Source organism: Momordica charantia, assembly GCF_013281855.1.
Source record: "Momordica charantia cultivar OHB3-1 chromosome 3 unlocalized genomic scaffold, Mcharantia_2.0 BLBB01000003.1, whole genome shotgun sequence".
NCBI classification, from domain to species: domain Eukaryota; kingdom Viridiplantae; phylum Streptophyta; class Magnoliopsida; order Cucurbitales; family Cucurbitaceae; genus Momordica; species Momordica charantia.
This window is the reverse complement of record NW_028275161.1, coordinates 16,172,368-16,197,404: the sequence shown is the minus strand read 5'-3', so window position 1 is coordinate 16,197,404 and position 25,037 is coordinate 16,172,368. Positions and strand designations below refer to the sequence as shown.

The 25,037-nt window shown below is 35.7% G+C and overlaps 2 protein-coding genes across 3 annotated transcripts; one reads left to right on the top strand and one right to left on the bottom strand.

Moving 5' to 3' along the window:
• The first annotated feature begins 2,047 nt into the window (after positions 1–2,047).
• On the top strand, positions 2,048–10,674 carry LOC111012612 (M28 Zn-peptidase nicastrin). Of its 2 annotated transcripts, none has more exons than XM_022286819.2 (15): positions 2,048–2,148; positions 2,276–2,572; positions 3,187–3,356; positions 3,692–3,795; positions 3,991–4,057; positions 6,099–6,191; positions 6,283–6,447; positions 6,605–6,745; positions 6,836–6,913; positions 8,205–8,317; positions 8,439–8,499; positions 8,839–9,006; positions 9,604–9,705; positions 9,986–10,075; positions 10,201–10,674. In XM_022286819.2, exons 2-15 carry the CDS (start codon positions 2,293–2,295, stop codon positions 10,261–10,263), a joined length of 1,695 nt encoding a protein of 564 aa, XP_022142511.2. In that variant the 5' UTR covers positions 2,048–2,148; positions 2,276–2,292; the 3' UTR covers positions 10,264–10,674. The 2 variants fall into 2 exon arrangements, with proteins under 2 accessions (XP_022142511.2, XP_022142510.2); XM_022286818.2 differs by having other exon boundaries at positions 2,093–2,152.
• Positions 10,675–15,727: 5,053 nt separating this feature from the next.
• Positions 15,728–24,779, bottom strand: OTLD1 (OTU-like cysteine protease family protein). Its single transcript, XM_022286780.2, has 10 exons — positions 24,559–24,779; positions 24,375–24,413; positions 23,437–24,293; positions 22,764–22,925; positions 18,914–18,991; positions 18,721–18,799; positions 18,353–18,498; positions 16,815–16,880; positions 16,550–16,724; positions 15,728–16,171 (listed from the first exon to the last, which is right to left on the bottom strand). The coding sequence occupies exons 3-10, from the start codon at positions 24,118–24,120 to the stop codon at positions 15,948–15,950; spliced, it is 1,614 nt and encodes a 537-aa protein (XP_022142472.2). The 5' UTR covers positions 24,121–24,293; positions 24,375–24,413; positions 24,559–24,779; the 3' UTR covers positions 15,728–15,947.
• Between the last annotated feature and the right edge of the window lie 258 nt (positions 24,780–25,037).

Below are 25,037 nucleotides of genomic sequence, written 5' to 3'. Positions count from 1 at the left end.
GCTTGCAATAATCATAGCTGTAATTTAGTCCAAATATCATCGATTAAAAAGGTTCAAATTTGAACACTATAACTATAATCATAAAACCGTCAAACTTGAAATAACTATAATCATAAAACCGTCGCATCTTGATAATGAAGACATTTCAAGAAAAAGTTTCTTAAAGGGTGAAAATTTGAGATGGGCACAAAACAAATTTGCACCTACATCAACAAAGGTGGGCAAGAACCATCCAAAAAGTTGCCTATTTTCTTGAGTGTCATTGGATGGATTCCTTGAAAAAGAAAAACCATGGAGAGAACTTTTGAAAGGAGAACCGACTTGGGAGAAAACACAACAAGCCAACTCACTCAATTTGGGAGTTCTTCAAAATTTCAAGGGTATTTCGGTCATTTTCTTTGGGCTAGATGTAAAAATTTTGATTTGTTTGGGAAACTATTTTCCAGAGAATAATGATAGAATTGAGGAAGTTAATTATCTATAAGAAATGATTTGAGAAGAAAACTATGTTATTTGTGTTTTTTTTTTAAGTAACAACAACACAATCTTTTATGTAGTCAGAGATATATATTTTAACCAGATGAACTACGTTCATGTTGGTTAAGAAAACAACATTGTTTATACTAAAAGAAAATGGTCTGATGTGATATTGCATTCAAACAATATAGGTTAAACTATATTTTGAAGTTGGTTTTAATTACACCCCTATATTTAAAAAAATTAATTTTACCTTCAACTCAAAAGTTGTTAAAAAAAATACTCTTCAGTCAAATCTTCTGTTAAAAGGAAAATGAAATGTGACAGTGTTAGTAAGTTGTAAAAAGTGAGGTATATGGAAGCTTCGAAAGGAATATGTTGTTGGGATAAAATTTTGTGGAAGAGTGGGGTTGGTGGAAAGCAGGGGTTGAAAAAAATTGACAAGTGGAGGAAGACGATTTTTCATAATCAAAAGGACGATTTCATAATCCTTGGGTTTTGTTGTCTAATGTTTCTTTGTTAGCTCTAATTTTTGTCAAATGGATCATGGGAATGGAGGCCCCAGATTTTGTTGGCCGCTCGTAATTTGCTTGCACCCTCTTAACCACTTCTCAACCATTTTTTCGATAACAAAGCACATGTCGATTGCAATCTCGCTTTATAAGCTAGGTATAAGATTCTTTTCCTCGTCCTCAGAGCGATAGATCGACCGCATACTTACTTGAGCATCAAATACTTCATTTTCTCTATGCAAGTCATGTAGATAGTTCGACCACCTCTATCTTCAAAATGCATGTTTTGAAAGCACACGAATTAAAATTGTTGAGGGTAAAACCCGAGCAGGACATGTGTCTGCTTCCCAGAAGTGAGATCACGTACGGTCACGTTCCACAACTCGAAGTCGCCGAGTAGGACACGCATTCGGAGGGGATAGAACGATGGACCACGAGTAGTTATGCCGCGTACATAACCGTAGTAGGGGAGGATGCGTATTGTCATAACTAAGAGCGTAATCTACCACTGTGGGGAGGAGTCCTTGAGTCACAGGTTGTGTCACCGCTCTGCGACTATCGAAAGTATGTCCCCCCGATGTTTTCTAGACGACATGTCGTACTCCTGCCCCTCTAACCATCGTCCTTCCTGGTCGTCCACCCAAGGCTATAAAAGGAAGGATCCTCATCCTCACCGACTAAGTGAAAAACCTGTTACTCACACTTAAGATATCTTATTCCTATTTCTTTCCCGATGACTAACTTAATCGTCGTAGTGTTTTAGATGGGACACCGCACTGACGTTGACTAACTTCGGTTTCAGGTTCACTCATTCCCTAGTCGGACTGTTCATCCTAGAGGCAAGTGACCTACAACCGAAATTCGCTGCCAACAAAAATGATCAAACGTTCATGTATAGGATCAAAATAGATATTTTGAAAGCAACCAAACTAAAATGAATAAGTAAAAAAAATAGGTCAATTTAAACATAATACCTATCATCGATCAAAAGGTTGTGAGTTCGAATCAACTATGAGTTGCGTAAAAAAAAGTTCAAAACATAAGAGAAAAAAAGAGTATTTAAACTAAAAAGGGAAAGAAAAAATTGGAGCTTTTCAACGAGGACATTTAACAGAGGCTGGTGTGGGTGTTGGACTCCAAAGTCAGGTGTTCGCAGCCTGTAGGTATCTCCTTGTTAACGGCGAGAAGACCATCAATGGCCGCGAGCTGATTCAATTCAATTCCATTTCGATTTCCACTCCCATTTTATTGTAATCAAATCCCATCTCTCTACTTCCCTTTTCCAGCTCCAGATCTTGTATCCATGGCCCCTCGTAAAGCCCGCGAGCGAGAAGTGCTCGAATCCTTCTACCCCGTCGTCGCTCTCGTCTTCATTCTAGTCGCCTGCGTCGAGCTCTGTGACGCCGCCACCGTCGTCGACGTCTACCGTCTCATTCAGTACGACATCTCCGGTGTTCCCTTTGGATCCCGCGCCGCCACACTCAATCACCATGCTGGGTCGCTTCATTTTCCTCCCGGTGCTGATCTCTCTCGCACGGTTGTGATCATTCCTCTTTGTGAACTCAATATCACCTTTGTTAAAGGTGCGCTTCTTGAATTTCTTAGTATATCTCCTGATTCTTTTGAGACTTTGTGCACTTGTCATTCTCTGCTACACTTTTCTTAGCTGGTGGAGTATCATCGATGTGACGGGAGTAGTAAAGGAGTTGTGAACTGCGTTTACTAGTAGTAGATTGTAGCTACTTCATTTGGGTTCTTTTTGAATTCAAAGTTTATTTTTGTGATAATTCTCATGACGTCTGGGCTTCAATTATTATATTATGCGAAATTTGGATGGTTTGATCGCCTTTCTTTTATCAAACAATAGGGTGCTACTTGCAGACTTGCAGAATTATGTTAGTCTAGTTGCTAATCTACTTGAAGAATTAAGCATATGACTGTAAGACTTTGTTCTCTAAGTGCTGAGACACGCTAGTCCCATCAAGAATCTTGCTTGGAAAAAACCGTTGCCGGAGAAACTTCATGTTTACCTACTTTGTAACTTTTTACGTTTCAGAAATCCTCCCTGTTTCTCTCAGTGAGTAGATTGTGTGACCTTCAATATATATATGTATATATATATTTCTATGAGAAGTGTGGGTATTTTTCCCGCTCTTCTTTCTCCTGCTGGTAACTAGGTATTTCTTTGATCGTGCAGAATGCATATCTCAAAAAAAGCGTCTGGGAGGTCTGCTGTTTTTGCTTCCCAAGATATTTGGTTCGGATGACACGAAAAACGATGGTACTAAATGTCCAAATAATGGGGAGGGTACGGTCAAGAATTTACTGGGTGAACTTGAACGATTACTAGTACATGAAAATATACCCGTGAGTGTAGCGAAACAACTTCTAGTATTTCTTCACTTTAAAAGATATTTCAATATTTGTTCAGTTCTCATCTTTCGAATTCTCTATGTTTATAGTTTGTAACCTTTTCCATAATCTTGTTATATTTGGTTGAAATATTGAATTATTTAACTTCTTTTTATACTGAATGCTGCTACGAAAGAAATGTAAACGTTATTTTCCTTTTATATTAAATGCACCTTATCTTTTTTCAGTTTGTGAATTATGATCACCTTCATGTATTCCATTACTTCAATTTATGTTTTCAATTTCTATAATGTGTTTGTGTTTCTGAGAGAGTATCCATGTCGTTCCAGTATCCTGTATATTTTGCTTCAGAAGGTGAAGATATTGGTGCTGTTTTGGCTGATGTCAAGAGGAATGATGCTACTGGTCAGCTTGCAACTGCAACTACTGGCGGGTTAGTTGAGTATACTATGAACTTTGGGTACTTTAGGGAATTTGGTGTGGATAATGGAATTTATATCACAGCGGAGGTTGGAAAGAATTGTTATTTTTGTGATCTAAAAAATATTTATATTTTAATTTTTCATGCTGATTCTGATGATAAGTAATTATGATTGCTAGTCTTCTCCGTACTCATGAATATTTGCAGGTACAAGCTTGTTGTTTCGGCAGCAGAACCAAGGAAACTTGTATCTTCCACGATTACTAATATCCAGGTACCTCATTTCCTTGCCTTAAGATGTGAACAACTAGAGGTGTTATATAAAATTATTTATTTGAATAGATTTAACTTAACAGACAGCTTAATTAAAGCAAGCTAGGATGGACCATCTGCATTATGCTTATAAGCAACATGCTGGAATTCATGTGATCGTCTGGTCATCATATATAATAGCATATTAGAAAGTTTTTCTAAAGGAATGGTGGTTGTCTTGTTGATCTTCTAGTTTTATATAAGGTTGTAACCAGGAAATTTACTGCATATTTGAGTTTGCTGCCCTTCATCGTTGTATGTGTATGTCAGTATGTGCATGTGGTTTTCTTACTACATAAAAATAAAGTATGACTTGTGCTCTGGCCTTGAATGGATCGCCGTTGTTCATGAGACTGCTAATTTACCTTTCCATGTGCTTTCTGGTGACTTCTTTCCTGTAATACATATCAAAATTTTCATTTTCTTAATGTTGACATTGTAAATTGTCACACTATCCAACTTATGGATGGACAATTAAGAAATTTCCTCTTTATGTCTTCAGCCGTAAAAGTTTCAATTGCAAGTGCTAACTTAACCAAGAGTAAAGAGCCATAGACTAAAGGAAGGCTCTTTTCTTTTTTATTTTGTTTTTTTCTTAATAAGAAATTGAGAATTTCATTATCAAGGACTGAAGGAGAGCTAGTTACAAAACTGGTAGCCACTGGTTACACAAAAGAATTCCAGTCGGCATCAAGATTCACAAAGCTGTAATTACAAAAAAGCTTGTCAATGAGACACCAAGAAGATGCAAAAGTATGAACTATTCCCAAAAACCCTCGGTAGAAGCTTCTTTGCCTTTGAAGACTTTGATTCCTTTCAAGCCATATCCTCCAAACAGTGGGCAGCAACTACATTATGCAAAATAACCAAAGCTTCCTTTTTGAAAGGGGAACCTGCAACCAGTTGGAAAGTAGCCTCTGGGCAGCTAGGGAAGCACCAACTCAAACCAAGCTCCTTGAACACTCAGGAACACACATCGGAAGCAAAATCATAGAAGAGAAATAAATGGAATTGAGATTCCAAATCATCTCTGCATAAGATGCACCAGCTAGGCAGCTAGGGGAGATAGCCATATATATTTTTTTTTTTTAACAAGAAACAAACTTTTCAAAATACGAAAAGGTGTGATAGCCATATTTGGCCTCTTAAATTGCAGCCTATCACAAGTATTTAGCTTTTCCTAATAGAGAATCCATTGGAAGAACTTCCCATTTTTATGGAACCTAGAACTCCGTAAACAATGGATAAAAAATCAGCTGGTAGCTAGTTACAATCCTTCGCAAGTTTATCAATGAATGAAGTTCCCACATCTACTCAAACTCGACTAAAAAATAAAAAGTGACTTTTGGAGTCTTGGTACCACATGAGAAAGGTTTAGGGATAATATCTGGGCTGTGCATGTTTGAATAGGGGTGAACTTACAAGTAAATATGGATAGATCAATTTAAATTTCATGCTTGTCCGGTCAATGTGTGTGTGTGCGTTTTTTTCCCTTTCTTTGTAGGTTACTTTGGAATGTGAAGTATAGGAAAATTTCTGGATATAGATAGGGATCAGGATCATGCAATTTATGTCAATGTTTCTCTTTGACTTTTTAGTAGTGAAGTGTTCTATAGTTGCCCTCTTATTGTGCTATTGATTTTTTGGAGATCTTTTAATAATCTTCCGAGTCCCTAGCCTTGTTTTGGGCCCCCTATACTCCTTTCAATCTAATTGGCTGCTTTGTGAAATATATATGTTTCACATGGCATCCATGTCAAAGTTCTCTCTGTTGATTTTGATTCTAAGGATGATTGGAGGAGTCAACATGGAGACAGGTCAAGAGAGAAGTAGTGTGTCAAAAATACAATGGTGTAAATTGTGTATTTTCCATATAATTTACCATTGCCCTTGTTGGTGCATTTGTGTAGCTTGTGTTCTGTTATTGATTTGTCATCCACTTATACTGTGTGTCTAATTATTTTTATCACTGTTTCATCGTTTTTTTTTTACATTGGTAACAGGGGTGGCTGCCTGGACTAAAATCTGATGGAGATGCAAGTCAACTCCCAACAATTGCTATTGTAGCATCATATGATACATTCGGCGCTGCCCCTGTATGTGATTTGTAATGGTGATTTGTTTAACAACACTAACAATGTCAACCATATTTTATCTAGGTGATGTGACTCATCTCTCTGGTTGTAGGAATTATCTGTGGGAAGTGACAGCAATGGAAGCGGAATTGTTGCACTTCTTGAAATTGCAAGGTTATTCTCTCTGCTTTATTCCAACCCTAAGACGAGAGGAAGGTACAATCTACTTTTTGGGCTCACTTCTGGCGGACCTTACAACTATAATGGGACTCACAAGGTTCTCATCTTTTCTATATGTACATACACTCATTATAATTAGTACTTTTATCATTACAATGTATTCCATTTTGTTAAACTTCTTCATTTCAATTAATTGTTTTTTTTTACCATTATTTCTATTTGTTGTCCACTAATGTAAAGTTTCACTTTTCCAGTGGCTTCAAAGCTTCGATCACCGTCTCCGCGAGAGTATTGACTATGCTATTTGCTTAAATAGTATTGGCTCATGGGATGACAAATTATGGCTGCATGTCTCCAAGCCTCCAGAAAATGTCTACATCAAGCAAATCTTTGAAGTAAACAAATTTACTTCTAAAATGTTGATGTCTTAATACTGTGTTATTTTACTGTAATGTGTTGATTGTGATGGCCTGGGCTCTCTGTAGGATTTCTCAAATGTTGCTGAGGATTTGGGATTTAAAGTTGATCTGAAGCACAAGAAGATTAATATTTCAAATCTTCGAGTGAGTTAATACACCTGAAATATTTCTTTTTTTGACAGAATTAAATTTTCACTGAGGAGAATATTAAAGGATTCTATGATTGATAATTGTTGTAGAAAGTAAACATTGTACTAAAATACTAATGAAATAAAAAAATGGAAAAGAGGACAGACAGTTTGAAAGGTTTGTTTTCTCCCTAGAACAAGCCTAATTCCAGCCTACCCGTTACATGCATACATTAGCACACACAAACTTCCTAAAATAACAATGCGAGGGTGTCCCATGCTACCCTTTGGAGAAAATGCTCCCCTTCCTTCTAATAACTCACTTCTTGCCTTGTGATTCCCCCACCTTTCTTTCTAATGGGTGGTTTAGTAAGCCTATCATTCTGCACATTAATGATACAAAACAACTATTTGTAACTGGCAATCTCTGGAGAAAATGTCTCTCCTGCCTTCCCCTACCTGGTATTTGGCTTCCGATTGGTGCAGAACTCTTTAAGAAATCAGACTAGAATTTTGTTCAAGAATAATTTATCAGTAAAATTACTACAGAGGTCTTTTTATAGATTGGTATTACTGTTAGCCATTAACAGTAACTAACAGAAAATGACAAACCACCAAAAATTAAAATAACAGAGTTAGTAATGATAAAGAAACAATTTCATTAATGGTAAAGTAAACAACTAAAATAACAAGTACCTTACATAAATTGGTCCCCTCAAGAAAAACTCATCTTTAAGTTTAGGATTGCTGCTTCATATGCGAATGATACTCTTACTAAGCACGGACTTTAAATTTTTTAAAGTTTTCTTTTTAATCCTTTTCTCCCAGTTTTCATATATAAAATTGTTATTTTTTGTCTTTATTTTATATTGTGCCGTTCAGAATTGTTATTTTTTTCTTTGAGCTTCATGCTTAAGTCACATAGTACTATTTCACTCAATGCTCTTCGGCCTTTGATAAACATTAGGTACTCCTATATTTTGATAAACATTAAGAGATACTTTTCTACATTAGAAAAATTAGAAGTCTTGGAGATATGTAAATCACCAAATTCAAGAACATTTGCATTTAGACATGGTCCAACCTTCTTTCTTCCTCATCTTGTTTTAGATGTGCCAATAGGTTGTCAGTTCTTGCATAGGTGAATCCAATATACATTTCCATCATTACATTTTTTCCTCATGATGTGTGCTATTTAATAATTTTAAAAAAATGATTTTTCTAGTAACCCTTAGCATAGTATACTATTGATGCTTTTATTTTTATGATTATCATAGTCCAGGTGATAAATCCTTTGTATGCTGTAGGTAGCCTGGGAGCACGAACAGTTTTCAAGACTGAGAGTTACGGCTGCTACCCTTTCTGAACTCTCTGCTGCTCCTGAGCTTTTGGAAAGGACTGGAGGCTTAGTGGACAACAGGTTATGTTTTTAAGTAATTGATCAAATTCCATGTTCTGTTTCATGTTTTAATGTGTGCGAGCAGACATTTATATGTGTATGTGTGTGATGTGTGTTCTGACGGGACCTTAACTTCCACCAGATTGTTTTTGAATGAAAGTGCAATTGCCAAGAGTATCAAGCTAGTTGCGGAGAGTCTTGCTGTAAGTTTTATCATGTCTTGCTTAGCCATATTTCTTAAGTGATCACAAATTTTTCGTGTTTCCAACTGCAAGTGTTTGGTTTTGGCTATTCAGAATTCATTTCAAAGATCAGAATGTTTAAATATGACACTTAGCTTTTACCATTATTTATTTTTAATTTCTTTTCTAAAAGAAAGAGTCATAAAGAACTATAAGTTATAATTGGAGAAAGCAAGAATAAATGACATCCATTATTGATCTTAAAATTGCAATTGATTCCGAATGTCCTCTGTATTATTTTATATTGTCTTTTAGAATTCTCTTTTATGTTTTATGTATAATTCCTTGTCTTTTATGCAGAGGCATATTTATAGATATGAAGGAAAGAACATACAAGTATTTGCAGATGATAGTAGTTTGGCAGTCAATCCAACTTATATTCGATCATGGCTGGATCTTTTGTCACGAATGCCTCGAGTTGCTCCATTTCTGTCGAAAGATGACCCCTTCATATTGGCATTAAAAAAGGTTTCATATCATAAATAAAATTGTGGCAGTTGATACCATCTACTTTCATTTAGTTTCCAATACCGTGTTCACCCAAAGACTGATTGGATATCTGATAAAGAAAAAAGAAGATACTGTTCTGAAACATGTATATGTTATAGTGGTTTCTTTTCTGTGAAAATATGTGACCCCTTCATATCGGCATTAGAGAGTTTTATATCATGAAATAAAAGTGTTCCGCTTGCTACTGTTCTACTCCTTTCAGTTTCTTAACCTGAAAATATCGCTCTGAAACATATGTGCTCGAGGTTTTTAATTTTCCACTGCATGCAACATTCTGAATTTTGGAGAACTTCCAGCTCTCTTTTTGAACTAGAAACCTAAATTCGTTAGATGATAAAATCCTGCTGTTTTTATGGAACTGTAACAGTTAGTGCTACTCGATCCATATCGCTTTAAATTTTTTTGTGGTACACAAGTTTACATACTATTTGTGCCAATGCAATATTTCAGCTGCCAGTAAGGTTGGCTTGGCTGACTCATATGATGAATACTTTGGGCTACTAATTCAAGTTACCTCTCAGCCATTTTCCAATGATATTTTTCTACTATTTTCAGGAACTGGAGGTACATACCCATGATGTGAGCATGCAACATGAGGCATTTGATGGGATGTTCACCTTTTATGATTCTACTGCAGCCAAACTTCACATATACCAGGTACTAACTTGACTCTGTACTTGTACTTACATGTCATAGATCCAGTTTTTGTTCTATAATTGTTTCAGTTTCTCCAATCACACATGCTCTTTTCTGGAGCTTCATTTTTATTATAGGCTTGTACATTATTATTTCCCATATTCATGTCGGCTGATTCAGGATGTGTACCATACATGCGGCTGAAATGGGATGAGGATTCCTTTTATATTGAGGTCTTTGGGTGTTCTTTCTTGACTTGAATCCAGTTCTTTCTTAACAAGCCTTGTGTTTGTTGTTTCAGGTTGCTAGCGTGACCTTCGACTTGCTTTTGCTTTTGGTCTTGGGATCATATTTAGTATTACTCTTCTGTTTTCTTGTAATCACAACTAGGGTATGTTCTATTATTTCCTTTATCATATTTAAGAAACTCTTTCTGATAGTACAAAGTTTACTTAAACTCTAAAGTAGACGTCATTGAAACGAGCAAAAAGGCTTAACGATGTTTCTGTTCCATAGGGTCTCGATGATCTGATCGGTCTATTTAGACGCCCTCCATCCCGAAAAGTCAAAACAGCTTGATGACTGCAGTAGATTTTGATGCTTGGATTTACATCATTCCTGCCCGAATTTTTTGCCATCTAGATTAGACAGACAGGCGTAGGATGGGGTCCAATGTGACAAGGTGTCAAACCAATCATCACAGCTCGAGGAACTTAAGGTTTCATGTGGCGTTCCTTGCAGGTTTTTCTCTTTTCTCTTGACATCGTTTAGTTATCATCTGTGCCATAATAACAAACAGTTGCTGAGAACTCTCTAGGTGCAAAAAGTTTTTGTTTGCTCTCCATATTTAAGGTTTGTGGCTTCCAGTTTTTGACTACGATTTGTTTCCTGAGAATTTGTTGAGTCTATTATTTCTTGCACAGTTGATGTTAGTGGCAATAGATTCAGTTGGAACAGTTACAGTTATCAAAGTGGTTGTCTTTCTCACTACTCTCTCAGAGAATTTGTTGGGTTTCTTTTTTTTCTTTAGCACAGTTTACTGATGTGAACAGTATCCCTTCCCTATGAGCTTCACAGTCATCAGAAACCACTCTAAACTTATCTGTATCAGGTGGATTTGTTTGTGTTCTCCTTTCTTTCTCATCATTAAAATTCTAACTAAAGTTCTCGAAGCGAAAAAAATCGGTTTAAATACTATTTTGGTCTCTGTATTTTCGACTTTGATTCATTTCAATCATGTACTTTTAAATCTCTATTTTTATCTATATACTTTCAACTTTTATTCATTTTAGTTTTGTACTTTCAACACATCCGTTTTGGTTTTGGGTATTTTTAAAAAGTATTTTAGTCCCTATTTGAAGAAATTTTATCATTAATTTCATACACAATCAGAATTCTTTAATACAAATTTATAGTTATATTTTAAAAGATTTGTGAGTAGTGATTGAAAGAAAGATAAAAATGAAAAGTACAATGATCAGAATACTATTTAAACCGATAAAAATTTTTGGTTCTGTTTGTAGTTTTAGTTGCAGGCTTCCATAAAGGACCATGAACCACCAGAGTAATTATTGGTACTAATCATAAGATAATATCAATATTGGATTGACAATATTGATATCCATGAGTGTTTAAGTCAGCATGCGTCCACCTCCGTCCACCTCGACTCATCTCACAAGGCAGCATGATCCTATAATATTTGGCTTCAGGAAATATAAAAATTAATTTATAGGTAGGTGACCTTGACTCATTCTCTCTCAATTAACTCTAGTTCTTTTGGACCAATGAACCACCTGGATTTCTCCTCATGAACATTAGTTGTTATTATCTTTTATTCATTTCATTGTTTTTTTTACGAGAAATGGAACTTTCATTATTTTAAATATAGGTTGATCTATTAGGTATGGGATATGGAGGAAATGGGTTAAAAGTTCAAATCAAAGTGATTACTTACCTAGAAAATTTTGTGAGTTATTTTGACAAGCAAATGTAGAAAGTTAAGTGATTGTCTTATTAGATTAGTCGAGGTGCATGTAAATTAGTTCGAATGTTCATAAATATCTCAAATTAAAATAAAAAAGGACAAAAAGAGTAAACTTTAAGTTACCATTATTCTTCCGAATTGACGTAAGTACGATTTATCATCTCCAAATCGACAAATAACTAAATAGTTAGATTAATGTGTTACATTCTTTTTTTAACGGCTTGACTTATAATATATATCATTTTAGTATCACTTCTATATCATTTTAATATTAAGATCTTGTTTGTTTATCTCGAGAGAATGAGAATGAAACTTTTGATAGTGTTTATTAAAATGTAATAATGTAATTAATTGGACGTATTTCAAATTTGAGATTTATTTTTCTCCAAAAATCTTATTCTCATTCCGTGAGTTCAAACTTTTACTCTCTTGTATGTTAATGAGACCTACCATTTTTATAGGTTAAAAAACACTTGGTCCCTAGCGATTTAGTTCCTTAACTTTAATTTGTAACGATTTAGTTCATTGTACTTTTCAAATTGGTAACAATTTAATCCCTAAACTTTAATAGGTAATAATTTAGTCATTGTAATTTAAAGTTTGTAACGATTTGATCTTTATCGTGAATTTTTTTTAAATTTTATTATATATCGATCGATAAACCAATAAGTGACCAAATATGTTCATAAATTAGCAAGATTAAATTGTTATATGATAAAACTTGACACTTAATTTTTAATAAGATTTTTCACGATAAGGATTAAATTGTTACAAAATTTAAATTACGGGGACTAAATTATTACAAACTAAAGTTTAGGGATTAAATTGTTACTGTAATAAAAGTACAGGGATTAAATCGTTACAAACTAAAGTTTAAGGACCAAATCATTATTATAGTCAAAGTACAAGAACAAAATGTGTTTTTTAATATTTTATTAGTTGTTTCATAGTTTTACTTGTTTATTTTTACTACTAATACATTTTCTTATAATTAAATAAAGGAAATGGTAGTGGGTAGCAAAAAAATTTTAGTCAAATACATTATAGATGTATATCATTTAGGTAAAGTTGTCATTTTAAAATTGGACCTCCGTTTTTTTTAATGCTATATTTTGAAAAACTAAATATAGTTGCTATTTTGCTAATTCTACTAAATGTTTTTGTCATATTTGCAACCGTCCCTAAAAAAATTATAATAGTTGATCTAATTTTATTATAAATTATTACAAATTTCTATTTAATTTATCAATTATTTAATTTGATTACATTATTTATTAGGGGTGAACATCCAACCTCGAAAAACCGTCTTGACCGACCAAAATCGACCGAACCAAGTCGGTTTGGTCGGTTTCAGCTGCAGATCGGTTGGCGTCGATTTTAGCTTTTGTAAAACTAACCAGTCGGTCGGTCGGTGGTTCCAGATGAAGAAAACCGACCAAACCGATCGACTGTTTTTTTTTTCTTTACCATGTCTTCTTTCCTTTTATTCACTATCGACGCAATCTTCGAAGTTTTCTTATTTCTTATTTCTCAACAACGATAATGGCATGCTCGTCGGTCTTCCTCGTTGTCGTAACAGCCCCAATCGATTTGTCAAAAACCGACCGACCGACCGATTATTTAGTCGATCGGTGGAGAAGTAGTAACAATGGTCGGTTTCCATTTATGAAAACCGACCATGCGCCGATCGACGATGATTTTGGCTGGAAAATCGAGCTGACCGACAGATGTTCACTCTATTATTTATTAGTTAATATCAATAAGATTATTGAAATATAATTAAATATTATAACAATAAAATTTTATATTAATGGTTGTTAAATAAAAATTATATTAATCTTAGTTGATATATATTTGTTTCAGTTATTTATTATTTATTAGTATTAAATAAATTATTAAAATAAAAATATTACTATTAATAAAATAGTTATAAAAAAATTGCTGTTATATTTTGTCCAACAAAACCTATTAAGAATGGGATCGATAAAAGTTGAAGCTTCATGGCTTTTAGCGAAAGAAGATCTCTCTTTGTTCCACCACTCCTATAACCCATCAAATTTAATTACAATTTTGTCATATCTTTCCACTTATTCATAATCTCAAAGTCTTAAAAACTATTATTTTAATTAGAAATATTTTCCACTCATCAATCATACTCGAAGTTTTAAAAAAAATTACTAGTGTTTTAATTGAAAATAATAACATAATTAATTAACTAGAAATAGAAGAGAAATATTATAGTATCTTTGATTTTTATTTTGATTCCGGAAATTTTGATAAACATCACTAATAAATTTCTAATTCCATTTCTATAAACAAACATCAAAGAAAAAGAATAACATTATCTCAGCTAAGAGTCATCACGGGCTAACCTACTTAATATTTGGGCAACTAAACCTTTTGTTAGTGATATGAACAGAACGTTGACATGACATTGGTGAGTTGAAAATTTTGAGATGATTAGACAATATTTGTTATTTTTATATTATTTTTACCTTACATGTCATTTTATTTTATTTTATTTTTATTTTTATTTTTATTTTTTGCTCAATCTCCTTTCTCTCCCTTCCCTCCCCTTCTTCGTTGCTATTTTTCTAAAGCAGCCATCGTCAAAGAAAACGATCCAAAACGAAACCCTAATTTTCGAAGAAGAAAGGAAACAGGCAAAATTCAAAATCCTATTTCTCAAAGTCCAACACAAAAAGAAAAAAACCCCTCTTACTCTGTGTGTGTTCTAATTTTGTTATCATGGAAAATAGGGGTGTTCACGGGTCGGGTTAGGAGGGTTTTTTGGACCAACTTGAATTTTCGGGTTAGGCAGATTAGAGAACCGACAAAAACGAGGATGATGACTAACCCAACCCAACTCGACCCTTGTATTTTCGAGTCGGGTCATCAGGTTGAGACGAAAACTTTCGTCACGCCAAGCAAAACACGAAAACAAACATTTCAAACAAAAACAAAGAGGGAGATGAGCCGAACAAAATCCAACCCAACTCTGAAACTTTTATCACACCGCAGCAACCATTGGACGAGGATGGAAAGAAGAGGGGAGAGTAGGGATGAGAGACGGGATAATAGCGAGATGAGGGAATCTCTGCCGCCATTGAAATCAAGGGTTTAAAAAAAAGTGTTCACGAATTATTTCTAGAACCAAAGGTTCGAAAATCTCTACATCAAGCAAAGGTGAGGGATGGGGGAGGTTCAATTCGGATTGAATCGAGAATCGAATCAAATTTTCAGTTCTAGAAAAAACTAACTCAACCCAATCTGAATTTTCGTTCGTCTAGTTTTCTGAACACCCCTAATGGAAAGAAGAAAAAAACGCATAGAGAAAACCCAAAATAAAAGTATCGCACAAATACCGATCAAAAATAGATTTCAATTCAACACTTACAGATCCAAACCCCAAAATCCCCTCTAAAACTACTAAAAACGCCAAAATATTCACCCAAACATAATACTAGGGAGAGGGGGCAAGAAACGAGCGACACCTGAAGCAAACCCTCATTCTCGTCGGTTATAAACAACACATGAACCAAAAACTCTTGATTCAGGTCAATTCGAATTGTTTTGATTTGAATCAGCTCTAATTTCTTCTTCAAAAATTAGGCTTTAGTTTTGGATCGTTTTCTCATCATCTCAAAATTTTCAACTCATCAATGCCGCATCAATTTAATTTTAAGGTCAGGAACTAAACTCGCTTTTTAAAATTTAGGGACTAAATAAAAACCTAACCTCAAATGGACTAAAAGTATATTTCACCCTCGCACCGACCCCAAGGTCCGAATCTAAGAAACATCAAGAATTTTTTATAAGAGAAGGTTCGAACTTGAAACCAATATGATCAAGACATCCTCTTTCGGAGGCGTCAACACCATTGATAAAACATTATCTAAAAACAAAATAGACAAAAATGAAATATACTATAGACATATATTATACTTTCATATATAAAAAAAAAAAGAGGGAGAGATTGAGTCATCGGTTATAAACCAAGCACTTCCACAAGAAATTTGTGTGAATGCCAAATTGGAATGAATCAATGAGTGGAAGCAATAGAGATAAAAGGTAGAGTTTGGATTTATTATAATACCAGAACAGGATTCAAAGTTCGTCCCATCCCACCACATGCCTCTCTCACTCTCTCTCTTTCTTAATATCATCTTATCTTTCATTCATTCAAAGTGAAACAAATATTGGAATAGAGAGACTGACCAACCCTTTTCTTTCACTGTCCTGTGCCTGTGCCTCCTCTAAAACCTTTTTCTCATCCATATCATTCTGTGGCTTTACCTTTGCGTCTGCTGCTGTCTCCAGTTTCCAACAAATAGCAAACCATTGAATCCACATCGTCTCCAAATATGCTATAAGCTTCAATCACCTGAACATAACCGAATCCCATCGAAAGCACCGTCCGCATACTATTGCTTAGCACCGACTCCTGCAACCCAGTTTCTCTCCTACCTTCCATCTTGGAGTTGGCCTCACTTCCTGAAGACCCTGAAAGATTATGGAATCAAGGCGTATAAATTCCATTCAACTGTGATTCAGACCAGACTGCTTGTAATACTAATACTCCCCCATGCACATTCAGATCATTGTTCATAAATCTATGATTTTGGAAGGAAGAAACAACTTGTATTATAAAATACGTTAAATTACAAGTTTTAAGCCTTGAATTTTTAGGGGTTGTATCGAACATTTAATTTTGGGACCATATAGACCTATTAGACACAAAATTTAAAGTCTGAAGACCTAAAGTTCAGAAATCGGTTAGAAATAAGATTCTATGACTTCGTAAAAATATAGATCCATTTCCCATGACAAACCAACCACAAGTAGAACAACACTAAATATGGATTATTAGAATATACGTACTAGCGCCTGAAGAAGATGGTTCTGCACCAGAGGTTGAGTTGTCTCTACGGTTCAATTGCTGCTTTGATGAGTTTTTAGCAAGATATTCAGCTCTCGAAGCTTCCATCACCATCTGCTCAATCTGCCTTTCAGTAAGCTCAAGATCTGAATAATACCGTCCCTCAGCAAGAAGAGCCTGTCAAAGGGCCAAAAGTAAAATAAAATGAAGAGTAATCTCAATTTACAAATCTCCTATAGTCTAAAATTTAACAATCAGGATACTTGCATTATCAATCTGTTGATCTTGCTGTGCTTTCAAAGCCGCCTTCACTTTATCCTTGTCAACATTAGCCTGCAGACAACAACATCAAGTTCCATAAGTCTTCAAGTTCAGAAACAATGACTACTAGGCTGACTGGAATCTTTAACATGCTAAAACTACTCAAGTGAAGATTTCAACTTTTCGAGATTTTAACAACCTCCAATGCCCAACCCTAACTACAATGACACTGAGCACAACAACATGCAATAGCAATTGTTCCTTCTACCAAGTAATATCTGTTGCAATTTTGATGTTAATATTTAGTATCAAATATATATTAACCATACTATGAAAACATTAGTGAAACAGATGCAGATTAGTAAACCAAATATATTATAAAAATAACAATTCGTGCCAGGTGCCAACATGATCATGCCGTTTGAAGAAAGGAAGGATCCTAAAGAATCGTTGTTTCTTTTAGTTATTGAGTATAGCTCAACGGTTAGACATCTTGCTCCTTACCTAGAAGATGAGGGTTCAATCCCCCATCCCCACATTGTTGTACTAAAAAAAAAAAAAAAGACCACTCACTATTAATCTGCGACTCCTCCAGCAATTCCCCTAAACCTGTTTCTTAGAATAATGTCAAAATGATGCTCTCTTTGGATGTGATCCTCTACAAGGTTAAAATTAGATTTTCCTCTCTTCAATTTGGCTAAAGAAAATATCGATGGATAATCCAAACTCGGAATCTCATCAGGAAAGTCCTCTCTTTCCGTAGAAGAAAGTTTGATGGTTTGGCACATTAATGCTTGGAGGACTTGCTCTTGAACTCCTCAAACTCAAAAATATTTTCAAAATACCCAATGTGTAAATGGCTTCTTATGGATTCCCTTTGCCGGGCTATCCCCTTTTTGTGTATCTTCTTTTTTCATTTAATAAAAGTGCAGTTTCTCATCATAAAAAAAAGGGCTTCTTATGGATTCAAGGAAAGGCTTTCTTTCAAGAAGAAACACTATTGCATTCTTTCAGCCACTGATCACTAAGATTATGTATCAATGAAAGCCTCAAATATGTCATGGGCAAAGAAGAAATCTCACGACCGTCCAATTGAGCTCATCCCTCAAGCTTAACAGGATCAGAATTGAAGCCAAAACTAAACATTTCTTCCTACTGATACCATAAAAAGATCTTGTTTTAAGATTCACACAACTCCTCCATCTTAAGGGCAAAAGAAGATGGTGTCATCAACATAATGACAAAGTGAAATTTTTGTCCTTTCCTGTGAAGAAACCTTCCAGGAAATTCTATGCTTTAATTTTCTCCAAAAAAGGGATTGGGTAGCCTTTTGACTTTATTCATTCCTTGTACACGCCACAATCATAAACATATCCTTAAGGCTCATTGGAAGAGTTATTTTAAAACCCATTTGATAGGGTGGGTTTCCGTCTGTTCACCTTTTTGTGATCTATCCATTCCAATGGGAGTTTAACTGTTTCCATAATTTTTTCTTTTAAAACAAACAAAAGAGAAAAAATAACAAAATTATAAACTATACATACCCCTCGAAGACTACTGAAGCCAAGCCCTGCACCAATTGTTAAGCGTCGTGGATCAACAAGAGAGTTGTAATGATTTCCATGATGATAACTCAATCGAATGGGTGGCAGGTCAGTATCATAGTTTCCATGAAAGATGTTAATAGGTTCTGCATTACAATATAGGTAATTAAAAAAGTACAGGATACAGTGACTTTTATTTAATATTAATAACAATAGTAGTAGTAATAATAAACAGTCAGAAGGCCAAAGAGACAAAACGCCCCATGCCTAATACAAAATATAGGTATTAGAAAATTGACACACTATTTTTGAAAAGGTAGCTTAAACCATTCAATAGCAGTAACTATCACCATAAGAATAAGTTGCACCTGTGCCATAGGAAAAAATATGGATTGGTCGATTGTACATCTCACAAAGCGCTTGGATTTCAGCATTATTTCCATACACCTGCAACAGAGTATAAGGAAACCCTCCATCACCAAGCACCAAAATTTGAAGGAAAAATAAATAACAAGTTTTATAGAATCAAAAGAGGATATTAACAATCTAACTACTCCTTACCTTATCTCTTCTTTTCCTCTTGCAATAAGATGTAAACCCTTCAGTTATGAACTGAGAGAAGTGGTCCCTCTCACGCTCCTGAACGGTAAGCTCAATTAAATGAACAGGCAAAACTGGATGCAAAGTAAGTATAATCTTTGCACTAAAGTAGAAAGGTTGAGACAAGATAACCATTTATATGTGCCCATTACTGGGGTCTGTAAGAGAAGAAGTTCCACAAAAGTTCCCCCTACAGAAATGTAGTGAGCTTATTTTTGTCTATCAAGTACCCTTTATTTGATAGTCTTTCATTAATTGTTTGTTTTTCTGTTTTAGTAGTTAGTTAGGTGTAGTTAATAGTTAATTATTTTGCAGGCTACAAAAAATTTGACGAGAAGTTAAAGCCAGCTTTTCTTCATTTGTTCTTTCAATTCTTTTTGTAGGAAAAAGTTAATGAATTGTTCTGGAATAAGCAGGGGTTTCTCTCAACAACACACAGCTCCATCCAATTGTCAGTTACGTGGGACTTTCTCTTATAACAACATGGAAGCTCCATCCAATTGTTATGTGGGGTTCAAAGTTAGAATGGTATAGACCAACCAGTGCATAGCATAGCAAGTTAAAGCACATGTATCCAACCACGAGGTCGAGAGTTCGAATCTCTACCCCCACACGCACATGTTGTACTCGAAAAGTTAGAATTGTATAGAAGAATGCGGTGGTAGCTATTCTTTGGGAAATTGAAGGTAACAAATCAAAACAATTTTAAAGATAAATTAGAAGAGGTGGAGTTTGGGAGCAGACTAGCTTTCTTACATATAGTTTATGTTGTGTGTACCCTTTCTAAACTTGGTCAAATGAGAAATTGTTTCGAAACCAATCTCAATGGGAAGGCCAAGTATCGGTAATTTGTTGCTTCGTAATAAGACCATGCTCGTAAAATGGCTTTGCACTCCCCCCTAGAAGATCTTGCTCTTTAGTGTAGGATCATTGTGACTTTGTGAGCAAGTATGGATCTAATCCTAACCTCTATTCTTTGGAAATTCTCTATTCCTAAGAAGGTTAAAGTTCTCCTCTAGACCCTAGCTAACAGGACTGTAAACACAGCAGATAGACGACTTCAGCGCAGATGTCCAAACTGGGCCCTCTCCCCTTCTGTTTGTGTTCTCTGCAACCAGAATGAAGAGTCCATGGATCACATCTTTCTTCATTTCCATTTTGCTCTTCGTGGGTGGTCTTTCCTTTTCCAAATTTTCGAGTACTCCACTTTCTTGCCTCAGAAAATTGATGAGTGGATGTTTGAAGCTCTCCACGGGTGGCATTTCAAAGGGAAAGCAAGAATTCTATGGAACTGTGCAGCTAGAACCCTTATTTGGAACCTTTGGATGGAAAGAAACAATAGAATTTTTTAGGATAACTCTTCTTCTCTTGAAACTTTTTGTAACACAGTCCACCTACACACCTCTTGGTGGTGTATTAGGCATAGAAAATTCTTTTGTAATTATAGCATCTTGTTGATTATACAAGATTGGAGGGCTATGCTTCACTAGTTTTTTTTTTTTGGGGGGGGGGGGGGGGGGGGGGGAATCTTCCCCCGCCCTTGGGCTGTTTTTGTCTCTATGCCGTTCTGTTAATATATATCTTTCTCTTATAAAAAAAAAGTATGGATCTAATCCTTCTAGGTGGTTCCCAATTGTTGGATCAAAGACACTTTCAGGAACCCATGGAGAGCTATTGTCAGGTTTATTGTTGGGTATGGTCATATGGAGCGGTGATTTTCTTTAGGGGGACGGTTGGCATCCCCTAACATCTCTTTCCTAGTTTTTATCATTTGTCCTGCTTAAATTTGCGCCCATTGCTTTGTTATTGTTCCCCCTAGAGATTCTCAACCATTCAACTTTGGTCTCAGTGGTCCATTGTCAGATCGTGAATCTTCAGATGTATCTTTGATCTTGTCCTTGCTAGCTACTTACTACCTTCAACACCGAAGTTATGGATATTCAATTTTGGTCTCCTAGCCCGTCCAGGGATTTCTCTTGCAGCTCCTATTTTTATATTCTCTGTGGGTGTCCCTACAGGTTCTTTGTTCTCCTTGCTCAGGAAGGTGAATCCTAAAGGTCATATTCTTTGCCGAAATATACCCACGAGAGGACTAATACCATGGATCGCATTTAGCGATCATCTTATGTTTCAGTGGATTTGTTCTTTGTATGCTCTGGATCACGTTCTTAGAGTGCCAATATGTTTCAGCGATTCGGGAAAGCTTCTTGGTGAAACTTTCAATGTCCAGTTGGTTCGTGGCAGTTCATGTAGGCTTATGTTGGAGGAGATTTCGTTCCATCCCCTCTTCATGATAGAAGGGCATCTATGTAGCCGACAGCTTTTTTCGCAATCTTATGAAACATATGGCTTTTATGCGTTCCCACCCTACACCTGTAGGATGGTTCACTCTCGAAAGGACTATAAAAGGATTGGACAAAAATAGGAGTCTTTAGTGATAAGGAAAGTTCCTGGGAGGAAGTTTGGGGCTTGGTTAAGTTCAATGCCTTCGTTAGGGATTCCGTCACTAAGGACTTTAGTGCTTTATCTCTCATTTTATTTGAACTGGAGCCCTTTTTTGTAATTTATTTGGTCTTTTTTGCTGTTTTTCTCTTCTCTTCTATTTTGTCGATTGCCTCTTGGCTCCTTTTTGACTTGGGCTTTTCGTACTGCCCTCTTGTATTCTTTATTTTTTTCTCAATTGTCATATTTTTTTTTTGGCTGAATTGTTCAGGAATATGAAGGTGTTTCTCTTAAGTCTTATAACAACACAACTCCATCCAATTGTCAGTTATGTGGGCATTTCTCTTTCAACAACACGAAAGCTCCATCCAATTGTTACATGGGGTTCAAAGTTAGAATTGTATAGAAGAATGCAGTGATAGCTATTCTCTTGGTGAGTGAAGGGAACAAATGAAAAAAAAATTAAGATAAATTAAACGAGGTGGAGGACTTTGGGAGCAAACTAGCTTTCTTACATATAGTTGATGTTTGTGTACCCTCTATAAACTTTTCTATTATAATCATTGTTTTTTCTATCAATAACATTGCCAACTAGAGAACTTTCATATCTTTTCTGTCTATAATTCGTAGTGTGGTTTTTATATTTAAGGGAAAAAAAAAAGAAAAAGAAAGTTAGAGATATCCTTTTTGTCAAATGTTGTTTAATGTGGTGCTTCCTGTTCAGTTTCCGTACTTCAAACAAATTGTGTTAGGGAATTTAAGAAAAGAAGCCTAAGATCTGTTGTTGTAATGAAAAAAGAGCTCTTCTATGGAGATATTCCACAATAAGGACATAACAAGAGTTCCGGCAAGGGTGTCTCATGAATATTTTGTATCATTATTCACCCTTCATGATTATTGCCGGTTGAGTACTTATCTTCCCCCTCCTTTTGAACTCTTCCTATATTTATTGAAGATTTATGGTTTATCTATATATACATATATATGTCCTCAGTTCCTTTATCATCTGTTCTAGGCACTAGTAAGGTCTATACTTCAGTGTGTATTTTTTATCCAACCTATATAATATCTCTACTTTAATAGAAGACCCGTACTGTATTAAAATAATATTAAAAAAAAAGATCCCTAATGTCAGTAAAACAAGAACTAAGATTACCATATCAATATGTTAGTTCAACTTTGACATTTGATTCTTTTTTACAATCATAAACTAATTCTCATTAAGGAACTTTGACATTTGATAAATTGATTCAAACCAAAAAAATATCAAATCCTCCATTGAAGTCAAATGGAGAAACCTGAAGTAAAAATCTTGTGCAGCAATTACAACTTAATATCAAAGAGAGATCAACTCAAGAACTCATCATACCATGTAGTCTATGCACATCTGTCGAATCAAATCATACGCTTCAGAATCCCCATATACTTGATCTGCAACAGCACGAAATAGGCAATTCCCATCCTCCAGCATTCTTTTAACTTCTAAACCCTTTACCCGCCTAATTTCAATCTCAAATTGCCTCTCTCTTTCCTGAAATAACGTCAAACGCATCATATACAATGGGTCAGTACAAGGAGTTTATTACAGAAAGTGTGGTACTATAAAATTTTTCCAACATTCCACAGCACAGTAATTGTCAGATGTAGTGACAGCATGACATTTTATAAACGAACACCATGCTTCCAAAAAAGACAAAAATTCTCGTACTCAAACGACAGGAAAATGCTTAAAATTTTTATGGTAAAAGTATCCAAATACCTAGATAAATGAATCCCCAAACAAGGGGCAAAAAAAGCCTTATTTGATACTGATAGTCAAAAATTAGACAAACCTTAACACTGATTATGAGTTGCATGAACTATCATCTTTAACTACTAAAGCACAATGTATCAGGGGAAACCACTACGAAATAGAGAAAATTACATCTTAGCATTAAAAAAAAAAAAAACATTTCAGAGCTTCAAAATATATTTAGTCTAGAAAAAAACAAAGAGGTAAACCAAGAAAGCGGCCAGTTTACTTCAATTACCAACAACCTTACCAGATCATTATAGGACACAAAACAAGAGTTCTGCTCATCAGCACTGTTGTAACCCTCGCTATCAACATGTGATCTTGGAGATGAAGGCCGTGACCCAGTGAGGGAGGTCCTAGTTGAAACAACAGGCCAGGCAACACTGCTTCTCGAGGATCCAATTCTACCAGTATTTGAACTTCCTAAGACATGTCTCCTAGTGTTTGAGCTCACTGAAGAAGGTTTGAGTGGTGGGGCTGGGGGTGGTGGAGGTGGTGAATTCCCTCGAATAGTCTGTGAGGAATCCCCCTTAAAGCACTCATTTTCAACTACATTCCTCTCAGAAATTTGAAGGTGATCCGATACAATTCTTTGTTCCCCTTGATCCACAATATCATCTTTAACAACCTTCTCCTTGTCTCCAGAAAGTTCATCTCTCAAAACTTCCATCTGATCATTACAAGAACCTTCCATAAAATGTAAAACATCTTCTGTTTTCGCTGCCTTGCTCTCGCTGTTTGCAGTGTCGAAAAGCTCATCAACAGCAGACTGTTCCTGTAAATTCTCTCCAAGTTCCTCATCTTTCAAAGCTGGCGGTTGAGAAGTAGAAACATGTTGTTCTGGCCGGAACGATGAAGAAGCAGGAGCAGAAGATCGGTTAGGGTTTGTAGAAGAAGAAGAAGAACCTCGCTGTATATAAACCTTAGTCATTGGGCTCGTTTATTATGACCCCAAGAAATCAGAAATCCAATCCAAGCTCAGAGACTCAACGCAGTAGACTGCATGGGTTTGTCACGAGTTCTTGCCTTGGGAGCAGTGACGCCCAACCCTTGGCTGAATATATTCTTCCAGCCCAGCTCCTTCTGCTCCTTGCAAAACAATTTCTGCATTCCCCTAAAAATGCTCATCAGACCCACACCTCGAACTTTAAACAACAAAACCCTCTTTTAAGTAGTCGAATTTACCCGGAAATGATCAAGAGAGTCGCCTTCCACAAGTCCGAGCTGCAAATCAACAACAACCATAATACATCACAAAACAAAATCAATCAAAAAGGAGAATTCAGCACCGATAAAAACAATCCCGATTCTTGAAAAATGGAAGAAAAGAAAAGATCCGATTCTTGGGAAGTGGAAGTAGGATGGTGACCTGGAGGAGAAGAAACGGGGGAATCCCAGAATGTTGGATCTGCGAGAGGAGGAGTCGAGAAGAAAGGAATTGAAATGAGAAATCAGTTAGGGTTTTTGCAGCGAAAACTTGGGGGCTAAGAAGAGAACACCACAGTATTTATATATATAAACATAAAATTTTGTAGAGAGAGAGAGAGAGAGATTGAGGGGAAGAAGAAGAAGGGGGAGAAAATGGAACAGGGGATGCCCTGCCCCTTTTTAACGGTGAGCTTCTCAGCATGAGAAATCGCCACATGACGTGGAAACTGGAAACCGCGCACGTGGCAACTTCGTCTCAACCCGCACGTGCGCATTTTAACTCGGCCCAGTATCATTCTAATGGGCTCGGTTCTTTCTTATTTTTCTTAATGGGCTGGGCCCAGTACTGTATTTTGAAACGTGATTATTTTTATTTTAGTTTTGTTTGCCAAATCTCAATGAAAAACTGTTTAATATAAA